This window comes from Oncorhynchus mykiss, chromosome 5, assembly GCF_013265735.2.
Source record: "Oncorhynchus mykiss isolate Arlee chromosome 5, USDA_OmykA_1.1, whole genome shotgun sequence".
NCBI lineage: Eukaryota > Metazoa > Chordata > Actinopteri > Salmoniformes > Salmonidae > Oncorhynchus > Oncorhynchus mykiss.
Window position 1 is genome coordinate 34,119,508 of NC_048569.1, and position 17,959 is coordinate 34,137,466.

At 42.2% G+C, this 17,959-nt stretch overlaps 1 protein-coding gene across 2 annotated transcripts in view; it reads left to right on the top strand.

The window, feature by feature from the left end:
- si:ch211-127i16.2 (probable flavin-containing monoamine oxidase A) overlaps window positions 1-17,959 on the top strand; it is a 40,147-nt gene that overhangs the window by 12,328 nt on the left and 9,860 nt on the right. For both annotated transcript variants that reach the window (XM_036977324.1, XM_036977325.1), the window contains exons 8-9: window positions 6,735-6,835; window positions 9,821-9,979. In XM_036977324.1, the coding sequence (XP_036833219.1) occupies window positions 6,735-6,835; window positions 9,821-9,979 (260 nt within the window). The remainder of the gene's footprint in view (window positions 1-6,734; window positions 6,836-9,820; window positions 9,980-17,959) is intronic.

The following is a 17,959-nucleotide window of genomic DNA, read 5'->3' on the forward strand; positions in this document are numbered from 1 at the left end:
TGGAGAGACCGATGTGCCAGTGATCAGGATAGAAAAACATTAAGGAGATAATTAATTAGTGAGAGAGCGAGAGAGAATAAGGGAGAGGAGAGAGAGAGAGAGAATGAGAGACAGGCTAGAGACAGAGTGATAACAGACTGCAGTGAATATTAGCTGAGGGAAAACGGAGTCACAATGAGTCAGGTTTAGGGAGCCAGTGGAGCAGAAGACTACCTTCTAAAGATGAGGTGTGTGTCTAGACTGGCAGACAGTATTACTGGAACGACAGTCAGCAATGATCGACTGTCACTGTTGGATTAGAGTGATAGGCCTCTACCGATCCGAGCAAAATGTACCCCAAGGAAAATTCTGTCACCCATTTTAGAAGTAATCTCTTGGATCTGTGTGGTAAGCCCAGAGAGACACAGACATCCCTTGTCTCCAGGGCTGTACAGTCGTGGCCAATAGTTTTGAGAATGACACAAATATTAATTTTCAAGTCTGCTGCCTCAGTTTGTATGATGGCAATTTGCATATACTCCAGAGTGTTATGAAGAGTGATCAGATGAATTGCAATTAATTGAAAGTCCCTATTTGCCATGCAAATGAACTGAATACCTAAAAAACATTTCCACTGCATTTCAGCCCTGCCACAAAAGGACCAGCTGACATCATGTCAGTGATTCTCTTGTTAACACAGGTGTGAGTGTTGACGAGGACAAGGCTGGAGATCACTCTGTCATGCTGATTGAGTTTGAATAGCAGACTGCAAGTTTCAAAAGGAAGGTGGTGCTTGGAATCATTGTTCTTCCTCTGTCAACCATGGTTACCGGCAAGGAAACACGTGCCGTCATCATTGCTTTGCACAAAAAGGGCTTCACAGGCAAGGATATTGCTGCCAGTAAGATTGCACCAAAATCAACCATTTATCAGTTCATCAAGAACTTCAAGGAGAGCGGTTCAATTGTTGTGAAGAAGGCTTCAGAGCGCCCAAGAAAGTCCAGCAATCGCCAGGACCGTCTCCTAAAGTTGATTCAGCTGCGGGATCGGGGCCCCACCACTACAGAGTTTGCTCAGGAATGGCAGCAGGCAGGTGTGAGTGCATCTGCACGCACAGTGAGGCGAAGACTTTTGGAGGATGGCCTGGTGTCAAGAAAAGCAGCAAAGAAGCCACTTCTCTCCAGGTAAAACATCAGGGATAGACTGATATTCTTCAAAAGGTACAGGGACTGGACTGCTGAGGACTGGGGTAAAGTCATTTTCTCTGATGAATCCCCTTTACGATTGTTTGGGGCATCCAGAAAAAAGCTTGTCCAGAGAAGACAAGGTGAGCGCTACCATCAGCCCTGTGTCATGCTAACAGTAAAGCATCCTGAGACCATTCATGTGTGGGGTTGCTTCTCAGCCAAGGGAGTGGGCTCACTCACAATTTTGCCTAAGAACACAGGCATGAATAAAGAATGGTACCAACACATCCTCAGAGAGCAACTTCTCCCAACCATCCAGGAACAGTTTGGTGACGAACAATGCCTATTCCAGCATGATGGAGCACCTTGCCATAAGGCAAAAGTGAGAGAGCGTGATAACTAAGTGGCTCGGGGAACAAAACCTTGATATTTTGGGTCCATGGCCATGAAACTCCCCAGACCTTAATCCCATTGGGAACTTGTGGTCAATCCCCAAGAGGCGGGTGGACAAACAAAAACCCACAACATTCTGACAAACTCCAAGCATTGATTATGCAAGAATGGGCTGCCATCAGTCAGGATGTGGATTGACAGCATGCCAGGGCGGATTGCTGAGGTCTTGAAAAATAAGGGTCAACTCTGCAAATATTGACTCTTGGCATCAACTTCATGTAATTGTCAATAAAAGCCTTTGACGCTTATGAAATGCTTGTAATTATACTTCAGTATTCCATAGTAACATCTGATAAAAATATCTAAAGACACTGAAGCGGAAAACTTTGTGGAAATTAATATTTGTGTCATTCTCAAAACTTTTGGCCACGACTGTACAGTAGCTCATAGCTCCTGCAGTCCTCTCCCCCGGCCAGGCATTAAAACACCCGGTTGAACTAATCAAACTCTTTATTGTCCTATTTTATAGTGTCCGCCCTTGAGTTTAGGTGGCAAGATGATTAGTTAAATCATGCCTTTAAGTGTCTGATTGGAACTAAAACCTGTCCGTCCACTCTCCTCTCCAGCTCTCTGGTGTGCCAGCCATGGTTTGAACATTACAGTGCTGTGTAATAAGACCAAGACTAAAGCACCTCCAATACCTGAATGTAGTTGTAAACCGGCAGTCACATGATCACAGGCCCAGACTTGACCTATAAAGCCCCACTGCAATACTTTATTGTAAACACTGGACCCATTTCCTGTCCCCTGATGCGTAATCCTCTACCCTCTGAGTGACATTGGATTGTTGGTTGGTCTGTGGCAATGGACGTGGTTGTGAATGTAATTGAGTATAAGAAGTGGGTTCATTGCGTTTACAATACAATATTGCAGTGGGGATAGTAACTAACTAATAATTTTGCTTTGTCTTACTACACAGCACTGTAATTTTCACACCATAACAATTGACCAGATCACAACAGTGTATCTGTGTTCTTAAGACAAGTAGAATACTGAATAGAGAATTTAAAAAGCTTATTGCAATTTCAATGAGGTAGCCATCAAGGAAGGAATGAATCAGGAGACGAATGACTGATCGAAAGCAATTGTGCCAGTATGTAGCATGTGTAATCAGCCCATTCTGTGCCCATTCTCACTTTACTCATGAAATCATTGTTATTACCATGGTGCTACAAAGGTACATTCATCCCCCAGTTATCAGTCTTTACACCATCTGCCAATGAAGCATGGACTTGTGAGTCATAAATACATAAATGCATCATGAATACAATACCTTTGGAATAACCTTGTTGAATAAGTTAATCAGCTCGTTCAAAAAGTAGAGTTTAGAAAAAAAGTAGACATTTAGAAAGTGTCACACATTCACTCACGCTGAATTTAAATGGAAACTGTATTTATAGTGTGTTTGGCTGTCACATCACACTTCACACATTGAAATGTCTCTGTAGACTATGACATGGAAAAGCATTAATAACCATTCTATATTGAAGGACAATTTTATTCATAGCCTACATCCTAAATTGCACCCTATTCACTATATAGTGGGCCCTATGGGCTCTGGTCAAAAGTAGTGCACTAAATATGGGATAGAGTGCCATTTGGGACATAGATATACACTACATGACCAAAAGTATGTGGACACATACTTGTCGAACATCTCATTATGCAGACAATCTGGAATTTTCATGGCATTATTATTTCTCATAAAAACTAGAAGAGAAGCATTTAATCTCTCTCAATCTCAAACACTCAATCAGGAAATACTGTATGTGCAGTAATAGGCATGTTGCTCTGTTTTGAGCCAGCTGCAGCTTTGCTAAGTGTTTCTTTGCTGCACTTGACCGTTTTACCAGACAGTAATCAAGATGGGACAAGACCAGAGCCTGAACAACTAGTACAGTTGTGTCATAACTCTCCTGTGACGATCTGAAGGATCAGGTTACAGTGGGTCTGCTCTGTAGAGCAGAGAGGGAGAGCGGGAAGTCGGCTGTTTTATGGTCGGTCATAAAATACGCTGTCCCTAGTCTCTGTAGTGGTCAAGATTGGAATGTAAACTGTGGAACACAGAGAGACACTTGGACATCAAAAGTTTTAATAATTCAACAATATTAATATTTTTGAGAATGTGGGAGGGGGCTGTGGACACTTAAGGGGCAGTCATGACAAGTGTGTTTCATTTGGTGATCTCATGAAGGACAGGAAACACATATAACTGTATCTCTTAAAGTGTACATTATCCAGCTGTCAGGTTTACATCTAAATATTGTGAAACGTATGTGATTAAACATGAAACAACTTGTGAAAAGATGTAATGTGATGTTAACCTTCTAAATGAGGAAATATGGGTTTTCATATAAAGTTAAACAAATCATTGGCCACGCCCACATGAGCATAGACATTACGTTGGCATCATGGACCGCCTTTTCCCACGGAGTATCAGAGAACGCCGGGACGGAGTCCCCACATTGGATTGGCTACAATTCAATAGACCATTAGACCAGAAAATATGGAGCTGACGCTACATGTTGACATGGTTAAGAACTACAACTCTATAGACCACGGAGACCAGACAGCTGTAGTTTTGGCTACACGGCTTGAAATGGTTAAACTCTGAGACTATCGATCACTGCAGAATAAGAGTAAACCCTAGATGTAGAATTACTAGTCTGCAGCTGGAAATTACGTAAGTGTAGTAGGAGAATACCGGCAATACCGGCATCTATTCTATGCAACAACCATCTGTATGCCTTACGTATCCATTATGAACACAACCAGAGGCTTTCTGTCGATTGACTCTTCAGCAGACGGACGGGCGACCACAGGGAGAGACAACAAGACATACACTCGTAAATATGTAAATTGCTAATTTTTTTTGAATGAGCGGTTGTTCATGTAAAGTATTAGTAATTTCTATGAGTGTTGTTATTAGCTATAAGTTTCCCGCTCTTGAGCATCCCACACCCCCTTTTCTTTGTCTACTAAGCCATCATACTGGTTTAGCCCACTAGGGACTTATCAATGCATTGTGTTAGTAACCAATATCTACTGTTAGTTTGTTATGTAGTTTGTATGTTGCTGATTCATCATTTAGGCTAGGGTTTGTGCAGATATCCAAGCGACGTTCAGTAATGAGAACTGATGAGGTAGTAATCATACATTAATAGAAGACTAATCAATAAGATATGAAAATATCGGAAGAGTTGATTCGGGAAATAGAGACTCTATAAACATTTTCCCATGGTGACCCAACTTCCTAGTTATTTAAAGTTTACATGACTAGTTTAATCACATAGTGATAATTACACATAGAGAAAATGACAGTCTTCACATTTAATGATAGTCACAGACACAACATTATGGTGCCCCTTGTGAGGAGTCTAAGATAGAATGAGGTCTTCATGATTGAATTAAGTATATATATTAATTGTAAAAACATTTTACTGTACAAACAGACTGTGTTAGATACGATACGAATAGAGCCCATGGAAGTTGTCCCGGTGTCGCGTATCTGATGACGTCAGGGTGTCTTAGAAGTTGGTGAAGGCCAGCCTCCCAGAGTCGCCTCTTCACTGTTGACGTTGAGACTGGTGTTTTGCGGGTACCATTTAATAAAGCTGGCAGTTGAGGACTTGTGAGGCGTCTGTTTCTCAAACTAGATACTCTGATATACTTGTCCTCTTGCGCAGCTGTGCACCAGGGCCTCCCACTCCTCTTTCTATTCTGGTTAGAGACAGTTTGTGCTGTACTGTGAAGGGAGTAGTACACAGCGTTGTACAAGATCTTCAGTTTCTTGCTAATTTCATGCATGGAATAGCCTTCATTTCTCAGAACAAGAATAGACTGACGAGTTTCAGAAGAAAGTTCTTTGTTTCGGGCCATTTTGAGCCTGTAATTGAACCCACAAATGCTGACGCTCCAGATACTCAACTAGTCTAAAGAAAGCCAGTTGTATTGCTTCTTTAATCAGAACAACAGTTTTCAGCTGTGCTAACATAATTGCAATAGGGTTTTCTAAAAAATATAAAAAATATTCCAGCTACAATAGTCATTTACAACATTAACAATGTCAACACTTTATTTCTGATCAATTTGATGTCATTTAAATGTACAAAAAATTGGCTTTTCTTTCAAAAACAAGGACATTTCTAAGTGACCCCTATCTTTTGAACGGTAATGTATAATCATTTGCAAAAATGTTGAAAACTTTTTTTCTCCCCGAATTGTCATAATGGGGTATGTAGGATGTTATGTAACAAAATGTGGCTGTAATGTAACAAAACCTTACGAAAATATTGATTTCCTTGTCATTTTCATGTCAGAGGTGTAACCCACTTTTCAATCTTGTGTTTTATTATTTTGTTTTGTTAGCAGAAAGGGCCTTCATTTATAGTTTCTGACAGACATCGACAGCTCAAGAACAGTAGTTCCCATCTTACACAAGCTTTTGTGACACCGCAGACAATGTTGTCTGCCTTCTCCTCAGTGTGTTTGAGACATTCCATATTCCTAGCTTTGACAGTACAATACTGATGAAGTTATTCAATCTGTCTTTACAAAGGAACACTACAAGTTGGATCTTGAAATGTAAATAACGTTACTGGTTACTGCAACCACAGTTTTATGGCAAACCGACAGCCCAGCAGTGTTTAATCGCAGGAATTATCTGTGCAGGGCCATTTCTGAGATAGCCATGCAGGCAGTCACTGGGGTATTGTATCCAATTTACCTGAGTGCTGGTCGATGATTCAAAAACTAAAGCCCATTCTGATCAATACAGGGGTTAACCAAAGTGATGCGTGTTATCTATTCCTCTCCTCCTCTCGCTCTCACTCTCGTATTCTCTTTTCCTTTTGTATCGCTCGTTCTATCTTTGTCCCTTAATTCTCTACACCTCTATTTTCAGTCACTATCTTATTCTCTCTCGCTGGTCCCATTGTCCATTTCTCTCCACTGTTTCTATGTTGTCCACCGGAATTAGGATTTCCAAAACCCAGAGAGGCACAACCTCTCGATTCAGCATATTTTCTCTCCCCTCTGACGTCAATTATAGCATAGTGACAAGTCATCACCTTTCTCCTGAGAACCCAATCTCCATATATTTCTCTGTCTCCCCAGCTAAGATCCACTACCAACCTGCTCTACCCATTCAGAGAGAACACCTCACACAGAACATGCCTGTTGGGCACTTGATGAAGTTTGTCATCACCTACCAGATGGTCAGTAACACACACGCGCACGCGCACACGCACACACACACACACACACACACACACACACACACACACACACACACACACACACACACACACACACACACACACACACACACACAGTCAATAACACCATTTACTAACACCTTTGGCTCATAAGAAACTTGACACACATTGATAGTAACACTAAGGCTTTTCTCATATAATGTTCAAAATATATCCTCAGTGTGTACTGTATATGAACATGATTTGTTAAAAACAAAATGTTAGTCTAAAATAAATGTGAGATAATCTCTAGATGCTTTTTATAGTGGAGATCAAGTTTATAAATTGCCTGGCTGGAATGATACGACAGTAGATTGCACAATCAGATGGAACTGTGTAAATAGCATTTTAACATAATATATTTAGCAGGTTATAACTTGTGGGATAGACACCAGCTGGAATGCGGTTTTAACCAATCGGCATTCAGGATTAGAACCACCCGTTGTAAAATATAATAATAATATACACAGTGGGATCTCTTCGGCACCTGTAAACATAGAGGGAATATCAACAATAAGGTCAGCACATAACTACAGTGGGGAGAACAAGTATTTGATACACTGCCGATTTTGCAGGTTTTCCTACTTACAAAGCATGTAGAGGTGTGTAATTTGTATCATAGTTACACTTCAACTGTGAGAAACGGTATCTAAAACAAAAATCCAGAAAATCACATGTATGATTTTTAAGTAATTAATTTGCATTTTATTGCATGACTTAAGTATTTGATACATCAAAAAACCAGAACTTAATATTTGGTACAGAAACCTTTGTTTGCAATTACAGAGATCATACGTTTCCTGTAGTTCTTGACCAGGTTTGCACACACTGCAGCAGGGATTTTGGCCCACTCCTCCATACAGACCTTCTCCAGATCCTTCAGTTTTCGGGGCTGTCGCTGGGCAATACGGACTTTCAGCTCCCTCCAAAGATTTTCTATTGGGTTCAGGTCTGGAGACTGGCTAGGCCACTCCAGGACATTGAGATGCTTCTTACACAAACACACAGCCAGTTGCCCCCAGTTGCCCTGGCTGTGTGTTTCGGGTCGTTGTCATGCTGGAAGACCCAGCCACAACCCATCTTCAATGCTCTTACTGAGGGAAGGAGGATGTTTGCCAAGATCTCGCGATACATGGCCCCATCCATCCTCCCCTCAATACGGTGCAGTCATTCTGTCCCCTTTGCAGAAAAGCATCCCCAAAGAATGATGTTTCCACCCCCATGCTTCACGGTTGGGATGGTGTTCTTGGGGTTGTACTCATCCTTCTTCTTCCTCCAAACACAGCGAGTGGAGTTTAGACCAAAAAGCTCTATTTTTGTCTCATCAGACCACATGACCTTCTCCCATTCCTCCTCTGGATCATCCAGATGGTCATTGGCAAACTTCAGACGGGCCTGGACATGCGCAGGCTTGAGCAGGGAGACCTTGCGTGCGCTGCAGGATTTTAATCCATGACGGCGTAGTGTGTTACTAATGGTTTTCGTTGAGACTGTGGTCCCAGCTATCTTCAGGTCATTGACCAGGTCCTGCTGTGTAGTTCTGGGCTGATCCCTCACCTTCCTCATGATCATTGATGCCCCACAAGGTGAGATCTTGCATGGAGCCCCAGACCGAGGGTGATTGACCGTCATCTTGAACTTCTTGGAGTCTGTTTGATTGAGTGTGTGGACAGGTGTCTTTTATACAGGTAACAAGTTCAAAGAGTTAATACAGGTAATGAGTGGAGAACAGGAGGGATTCTTAAAGAAAAACTAACAGGTCTGTGAGAGCCGGAATTCTTACTGGTTGGTAGGTGATCAAATACTTATGTCATGCAATAAAACGCAAATTAATTACTTAAAAATCATACAATGTAATTTTCTGGATTTTTGTTTTAGATTCCGTCTCTCACAGTTGAAGTGTACCTATGATAAATGAAAATAAACCTCTACATGCTTTGTAAGTAGGAAAACCTGCAAAATCAGCAGTGTATCAAATACTTGTTCTCCCCACTGTATATTGTCAATATCCATTTTACAGTGCCTTCAGAAAGTATTCACACCCCTTTACTTTTTTCCACATTTTGTTGTTTTTCAAAGTGAGATTGAAATGGATTTAATTGTCACTTTTTGTCAACGGTCTACACAAAATTCTTTGTAATGTGAAAACTGTATTCTTTAACAAATCTTCAAGCTCTGTCAAGTTGTTTGTTGATCATTGCTAGACAGCCATTTTCAAGTCTTGCCATAGATTTTCAAGCCAATTTGAGACAAAACTGTAACTAGGCCACTCGGGAACATTCAATGTTGTCTTGGTATGCAACTCCAATGTATATTTGGCCTTGTGTTTTAGGTTATTGTCTTACTGAAAGGTGAATTTATCTCCGAGCCTCTGTTGGAAAGCAGACTGAACCAACTTTTCCTCTAGGATTTTTCCTGTGCTGTGTAACAATTTTGAAAAACATAATTCAACTTTTATATTGTGGGTATTTGTGTGTAGGTCAGTGTAAAACAAAATCTCAATTTAAATAATTTTAAATTCATGCTATAACATAACAAATGTGGAAAAAGAACCACGCTGAAGGTAAAACACTCTGACAGGATTTGAACATCCAAAGTAAGGATAGAGATTGACTTGAATTTTGAATATTAGATTCAGTGCTGCATCTGTTACATTTTTGATGTGTTTTGCGCTAAGATGTCATAAAGTGTGAACTTTGCTATGATCATTAGTGTGGTTTTACACAGTCATTTAAAACAGAACAATCTCTTCTGAATAGATGGAAGTTCATCCCAACAAGCATAACACATTTACAATCCACTAATTTTGGAAACCGTAGACCTCAAGTGTACTATTAGCTAGTGCATCGGGGGCGATCTGTGTGTGGTAAGTGCATCTAGCTCATCCAGCTGTCATTCCCTCTCTCTCTCGCTCTCGCTCGCTCTCCTCTTCTCTCTCTGCTGCAGGCGTTCTGGCGTGAGAAGGGTTTCTCGGGAGAGATAGTGGCACGACCCTCTGCGGATTGTCCCTTGAGTATCACCTTCGACGGCACCAGTCCCAGTGGGAGTGCTGCTCTTGTGGGCTTCATCTCTGGCATGCAGGCCTACGATTGGAGCTCCAGAGAGGTAACCCGGATGGAGAGATAGATGGATGGATGGAGTGATACGAGGCATATGACGGAGACACAGGGAAGACAGCATAGACAATATGTGGAGTACACTCTCCCTGAACATGGCCCCGGGGGTCAGAGTTTCTATGAAGCGTAGATCATGTTATTAAAGAATGGATATTGTTCAACTGTGAATAACCTAGCAAACAAGGCCCATGTTTTCACCCTGTTTGAACCCAGAGGCATCTATTGGATCATTACCCGACGGCTTCATTATTTTATTTAACATCCGTCTCGTTACATAACACCACCTACAGCTACAGAGATACAGTACAGAGATACAGTAAAACAGGGACACACATCACCTTACTGTAGACTACCTGTCACCAAATACATACCAGATAGATGATCGAGAATGAGAGAAAAAAACAGTTCCACTCCACTGGTAAATGTGTGTGAGATATTTTCACACTGTTTGTGATAGAAAAAGCAAATCGACAGATAAAGTGATCCCTTTCACACAGTCCTGTGTTATCAGCTTCATATGGCAGCAGGTGAGAGACATGTGGAGAGGGAAAGAGAGAAAGAACGTGGGGAAATAGAGAAGGTGTAAATGGGTATCATTTGGCTGAAGAGTATTGGGAAGGGTGCTTACTGGCAGAGTGTGGTAAATGGTGTTGTCACCCTTTTACAGTATATGGGCCAACATGAGTGGCTCCATATCCATTTAAAAAATGTCAGTAGTGTTGAAGTGTTCACTTCAACTTTTGGGCTAAATACAAGCTGCTACCTATTTTCAGCCCTGATATTTGAAGTGGTACACCTGGCTGCATCTCTGCTCTCAAGTGAACTATCAAATGGCAAGGTTCAATCTATTTCTTGTTGTGTCATCCTTGAGCCCTAAAACAAAGAGCACACAAAACACTCAAATTGGTATTCTTTCAAAGACGTATTATGAAAAGAGAAAATACAAAACAGATTGCATGCCAGTCCATCTGTGATGATAAGCCGAAGAATAAACAAAACTGCATATCAGTGGGATTCTACAAATCAAATAGAATCAGTCCAAGAAAAAATAGGTTCCCATGTGATTAATCATGTTTTCTCAACTAAAAATCTGCTCAATCAAATGTATTTGTAAAGCCCTTCTTACGTCAGCTGATGTCACAAATTGCTGTACAGAAACCCAAAGTGCTGTACAGAAACCCAGCCTAAAACCCCAAACAACAAGCAATGCAGAAGCATGGTGGGTAGAAAAACTCCCTAGAAAGGCCAGAACCTAGGAAGAAACCTACAGTGCCTTGCGAAAGTATTCAGCCCCCTTGAACTTTGCGACCTTTTGCCACATTTCAGGCTTCAAACATAAATATATAAAACTGTATTTTTTTGTGAAGAATCAACAACAAGTGGGACACAATCATGAAGTGGAACGACATTTATTGGATATTTCAAACTTTTTTAACAAATCAAAAACTGAAAAATTGGGCGTGCAAAATTATTCAGCCCCTTTACTTTCAGTGCAGCAAACTCTCTCCAGAAGTTCAGTGAGGATCTCTGAATGATCCAATATTGACCTAAATGACTAATGATGATAAATACAATCCACCCGTGTGTAATCAAGTCTCCGTATAAATGCACCTGCACTGTGATAGTCTCAGAGGTCCGTTAAAAGCGCAGAGAGCATCATGAAGAACAAGGAACACACCAGGCAGGTCCGAATATACTGTTGTGAAGAAGTTTAAAGCCGGATTTGGATACAAAAATATTTCCCAAGCTTTAAACATCCCAAGGAGCACTGTGCAAGCGATAATATTGAAATGGAAGGAGTATCAGACCACTACAAATCTACCAAGACCTGGCCGTCCCTCTAAACTTTCAGCTCATACAAGGAGAAGACTGATCAGAGATGCAGCCAAGAGGCCCATGATCACTCTGGATGAACTGCAGAGATCTACAGCTGAGGTGGGAGACTCTGTCCATAGGACAACAATCAGTCGTATATTGCACAAATCTGGCCTTTATGGAAGAGTGGCAAGAAGAAAGCCATTTCTTAAAGATATCCATAAAAAGTGTCGTTTAAAGTTTGCCACAAGCCACCTGGGAGACACACCAAACATGTGGAAGAAGGTTCTCTGGTCAGATGAAAGCAAAAGTGAACTTTTTGGCAACAATGCAAAACGTTATGTTTGGCGTAAAAGCAACACAGCTGAACACACAATCCCCACTGTCAAACATGGTGGTGGCAGCATCATGGTTTGGGCCTGCTTTTCTTCAGCAGGGACAGGGAAGATGGTTAAAATTGATGGGAAGATAGATGGATGGAGCCATGAAATACAGGATCATTCTGGAAGAAAACCTGATGGAGTCTGCAAAAGACCTGAGACTGGGACGGAGATTTGTCTTCCAACAAGACAATGATCCAAAACAAAGCCTGAAATGTGGCAAAAGGTCGCAAAGTTCAAGGGGGCCGAATACTTTCGCAAGGCACTGTAGAGAGGAACCAGGCTATGAGGGGTGGCCAGTCCTCTTTTGGCTGTGCTGGGTGGAGATTATAACAGAACATGGCCAAGATGTTCAAATGTTCATAGAAGACCAGCATGGTCAAATAATAATAATCACAGTGGTTGTAGAGGGTGCAACAGGTCAGCACCTCAGGGGTAAATGTCAGTTGGCTTTTCATAGCTGATCATTCAGAGTATCTCTACTGCTTCTGCTGTCTCTAGAGAGTTGAAAACAGCAGGTCTGGGACAGGTAGCACGTCCGGTGAACAGGTCAGGGTTCCATAGCCACAGGCAGAACAGTTGAAACTGAAGCAGCAGCACGGCCAGGTGGACTGTGGACAGCAAGGAGTCACAAGGCCAGGTAGCCCTGAGGCATGGTCCTAGGGCTCAGCTCCTCAGAGAGAGAGAGAGAGAGAGAGAGAGAGAGAGAGAGAGATAATTAGAGAGAGCATACTTAAATTCACACAGGACACCAGATAAGACAGGAGAAATACTCCAAATTAAACAGACTGACCCTAGCCCCCGACACATAAACTACTGCAGCATAAGTACTGGAGGCTGAGACAGGAGGGGTCGGGGGACACTGTGGCCCCATCCGACGATACACCCGGACAGGGCCAAACAGGAAGCATATAACCCCACCCACTTTTCCAAAACACAGCCCCCACACCACTAGAGGGATATCTTCAACCACCAACTTACCATCCTGAGACAAGGCCGAGTATGGCCCACAAAGATCTCCGCCACGGCATAAAACAAGGATGGGGCACCAACCCGGACAGGAAGATCACGTCAGTGACTCAACCCACTCAAGTGACGCACACATCCTAGGGACGGCATGGAAGAGCACCAGTAAGCCAGTGACTCAGCCCCTGTAATAGGGTTAGAGTCAGAGAATCCCAGTGGAGAGAGGGGAACCTGCTAGGCAGAGACAGCAAGGCCGGTTCGTTGTTCCAGTGCCTTTCCGTTCACCTTCACACTCCTGGGCCAGACTACACTCAAACATTTGACCTACTGAAGAGATGAGTCTTCAATAAATACTTAAAGGTTGAGGCCGAGTCTGCGTCTGCGTCTCTCACATGGATAGGCAGACCATTCCATAAAAACTGAGCTCTATAGGAGAAAACCCTACCTCCAGCTATTTGCTTAGAAATTCTAGGGACAGTAAGGAAGCTTCGTCTTGTGACCGTAGCGTACATGTAGGTATGTACAGCAGGACCAAATCTGAAAGATAGGTAGGAGCAAGCCCATGTAATGCTTTGTAGGTTAGCAGTAAAACCTTGAAATCAACCCTTGCCTTAACAGGAAGCCTGTGTAGATAGGCTAGCACTGTAGTAATATGATACATTTTTGGGTTCTAGTCAAGATTCTAACAGCCGTGTTTTGCGCTACCTGAAGTTTATTTAGTGCTTTATCCGGGTTGCTGGAAAGTAGAGCATTACAGTAGTCTAACCTAGAAGTGACAAAAGCATGGATTACTTTTTCTGCATCATTTTTGGACAGAATTTTTCTGATTTTTGCAATGTTACGTATATGGACAAAAGCTGTCCTTGAAACATTCTTGATATGTTCGTCAAAAGAGAGATCAGGGTCCAGAGTAACGCCAAGGTCCTTAAAGTTTGATTTGAGACGACTGTACAACCATCAAATTTAATTGTCGGATTCAACAGAAGATCTCTTTGTATCTTGGGACCTAGAACAAGCATATCTTTTGTCTGAGTTTAAAAGTTGAATATTTGCCACCAACCACTTCCTTATGTCTGAATCACAGGCTTCCAGGCCGGGCAATTTTGGGGCTTCACCATGTTTCATCGAAATGTACAACTGTGTGTCGTCCGCATAGCAGTGAAAGATAACATTATGTTTCCGAATGACATCCCCAAGAGGTAAAATATATAGTGAAAACAATAGTGGTCCTAAAACAGAGCCTTGAGGAACACTGAAATGTACAGTTGATTTGTCAGAGGACAAACCATCCACAGAGACAAACAGATATCTTTCCGACAGATAAGATCTAAACCAGGCCAGAACTTGTCCGTGTAGACCAATTTGGGTTTCCAATCCCTCCAAAAGAATGTGGTGATCGATGGTATCAAAAGCAGCACTAGGGTCTAGGAGCACTAGGACAGATGCAGAGCCTCGGTCTGACGCCATTAAAATATAATTTGCCACCTTCACAAGTGCAGTCTCAGTGCTATGATGGAGTCTAAAACCAGACTGAAGCATTTCGTATACATTGTTTGTCTTCAGGAAGGCAATGAGCTGTGGGAGAGGAATGGGAGATTCGATATAGGCCGATAGTTTTTTATATTTTCTGGGTCAAGGTTTGGCTTTTTAAAGAGAGGCTTTATTACTCCCACTTTTAGTGAGTTTGGTACACATCCGGTGGATAGAGAACCGTTTATTATGTTCAACATAGGAGGGCCAAGCACAGGAAGCAGCTCTTTCAGTAGTTTAGTTGGAATAGGGTCCAGTATGTAGATTGAAGGTTTAGAGGCCATGATGATTTTCATCAATGTGTCAAGAGATATAGTACTAAAAAATTTGAGTGTCTCCCTTGATCCTAGGTCCTGGCAGAGTTGTGCAGACTCAGGACAACTGAGCTTTGGAGGAATACTCAGATTTAAAGAGGAGTCCGTAATTTGCTTTCTAATGATCATGATCTTTTCCTCAAAGAAGTTAATGAAACTATCACTGCTGAAGTGAAAGCCATCCTCTCTTAGGGAATGCTGCTTTTTAGTTATCTTTGCGACAGTATCAAAAATACATTTTGGATTGTTCTTATGGTCCTCAATTAAGTTGTAAAAATAGGATGATCGAGCAGCAGTGATGGCTCTTCAATACTGCATGGTACTGTCTTTCCAAGCTAGTTGGAAGACTTCCAGTTTGGGGTAGCGCCATTTCCTTTCCAATTTTCTGGAAGCTTGCTTCAGAGCTCGGGTATTTTCTGTATACCAGGGAGCTAGTTTCTTATGAGAAATGTTTTTAGTTTTTAGGGTTGCGACAGCATCTAGGGCAAGATTAAATTGAGTTCCTCAGTTAGGTGGTTAACCGATTTTTGTACTCTGATGTCTGTTGGTAGGTGGAGGGAGTCTGTAAGGGCATCTAGGAATCTTTGGGTTGTCCTAGAATTTATTGCACGACTTTTGATGATCCTTGGGGTCTGAGCAGATTATTTGTTGCGATTGCAAACATAATAAATGTGGGTTCGATAGTCCAGGATTATGAGGAAGAACATTAAGATCCACAACATTTATTCCACTGGACAAAACCAGGTCCAGAGTATGACTGTGGCAGTGAATAGGTCCGGAGACATGTTGGACAAAACCCACTGAGTCGATGATGGCTCCGAAAGCCTTTTGGAGTGGGTCTGTGAACTTTTCCATGTGAATATTAAAGTCACCAAAAATGTGAATATTATCTTCCATGACTACAAGGTCCGATAGGAATTCAGGGAACTCAGTGAGGAACGTTGTATATGGCCCAGGAGGCTTGTAAACAGTAAACAGCTATGAAAAGTGATTGAGTAGGTTGCATAGATTTCCTGACTAGAAGCTCAAAAGACTAAAACTTTTTTTGTTTGTTGGTAAATTGACATTTGCTATCATAAATGTTAGCAACACCTCTGCCTTTGCAGCATGCGCGTGGGATATGGTCACTAGTGTAACCAGGAGGTGAGGCCAATCACATCAAGATTATGATCAGTGATTAGTTAATTGACTATAACTGCCTTGGAAGTGAGGGATCTAACATGAATAAGTAGCCCTATTTTGAGATGTGATGTATCACAATCTCTTTCAATAATGGCAGGAAACAAGGAGGTCTTTCTTCCAGTGAGATTGTTAAGGTGAACACCGCCATGTTTAGTTTTGCCCAACCTAGGTCGAGGCACAGACACAGTCTCAATGGGAATAGCTGAGCTGACTACACTGACTGTGCTAGTGGCAGACTTCACTAAGCTGGCAGGCTGGCTAACAGCCTGCTGCCTGGCCTGCACCCTATCTCATTGTTGAGCTAGGGGAGTTAGAGCCCTGTCTATGTTCATAGATAAGATGAGTACACCCCTCCAGCTAGGATGGAGTCTGTCACTCCTCAACAGGCCAGGCTTGGTCCTGTTTGTGGGTGAGTCCTAGAAAGAGGGCCAATTATCTACAAATTCTATCTTTTGGGAGGGGCAGAAAACAGTTTTCAACCAGTGATTGAGTTGTGAGACTCTGCTGTAGAGCTCATCACTCCCCCTAACTGGGAGGGGGCCAGAGACAATTACTTGATGCCGACACATCTTTCTAGCTGAAGCTATGTTGCGCTTGGTGACCTCTGACTGTTTCATCCTAACATTGTTGGTGCCGACGTCGCTAACAATAACCCTATACTCTCTACACTCGGCAGTTTTAGCTTTAGCCAGCACCATCTTCAGTTTAGCCTTTACGTCGTTAGCCCTACCCCTGGTAAACAGTGTATGATCGCAGGATGATTCGTTTTAAGTCTAACACTGCGGGTAATGGAGTTGCCAATGACTAGGGTTTTCAATTTGTCAGAGCTAATGGTTGGAGGCTTCGGCGTCTCAGACCCCGTAACGGGAGGAGTAGACACCAGAGAAGGCTCGGCCTCTGACTCCGACTCACTGCTTAATGGGGAGAACCGGTTGAAAGTTTCTGTTGGCTGAATAAGCGACACCGGTGGAGCTTTCCTACAACATTTCCTTCCAGAAGCCATGAGAAAATTGTCAAGCTGCGGGGACTGTGCCAGGGGATTTATACTACTATCTTTACTTACTGGTGGCACAGACGCTGTTTCATCCTTTCCTACACTTAAATTACCCTTGCCTAACGATTGCGTCTGAAGCTGGGCTTGCAGCACAGTTATCCTCGTCGTAAGGCAATCGTTCTCCTGTATATTATGAGTACAGTGACTGCAATTAGAAGGCATCATGTTAATGTTACTACTTAGCTTCAGCTGGTGGAGGTCCTGACATACCACATCCAGATAAAGCATCCGGAGTGAAAAAGTTGAATGAAAAAAGTTGAGTGAGGGAAAAACTAAAACTAAAAATATTAATGGTAATTAAAAAGTAAAAACCGTGAAGTTGGCAGGTAGCAAAGTAAGGTTTGCAACAAAACGCACAGCAGCACGTAAACAGGTGAAACAGATCAGGGCTGATGTTACGTTTGATACTGGAGCTCTGAGGCATGCGTTGAAGTCGCTAAGATTTCAGCATGGAAATGTTGGACTTGAGCCTTGATCTTTCATTTCTTAGATAGTGAACATTCATACCGTAGTAGAAGGCTAGTTAATTCATTATGGACACTGACCTATTCATGACCTGTTGCTCCTAAAGTGTATAGTCATAAAAAAAACACGAATCAGGGTTAAGAAGCAGAGGAGACATGTTAACTGTCTGAAGTAACCCTCAGTTTAAACCTATATAATGATACGTTATACCGTATGTCATGAAATGGAGTTTTAGAGGAATACTATAATCTGGCAACGTCTGT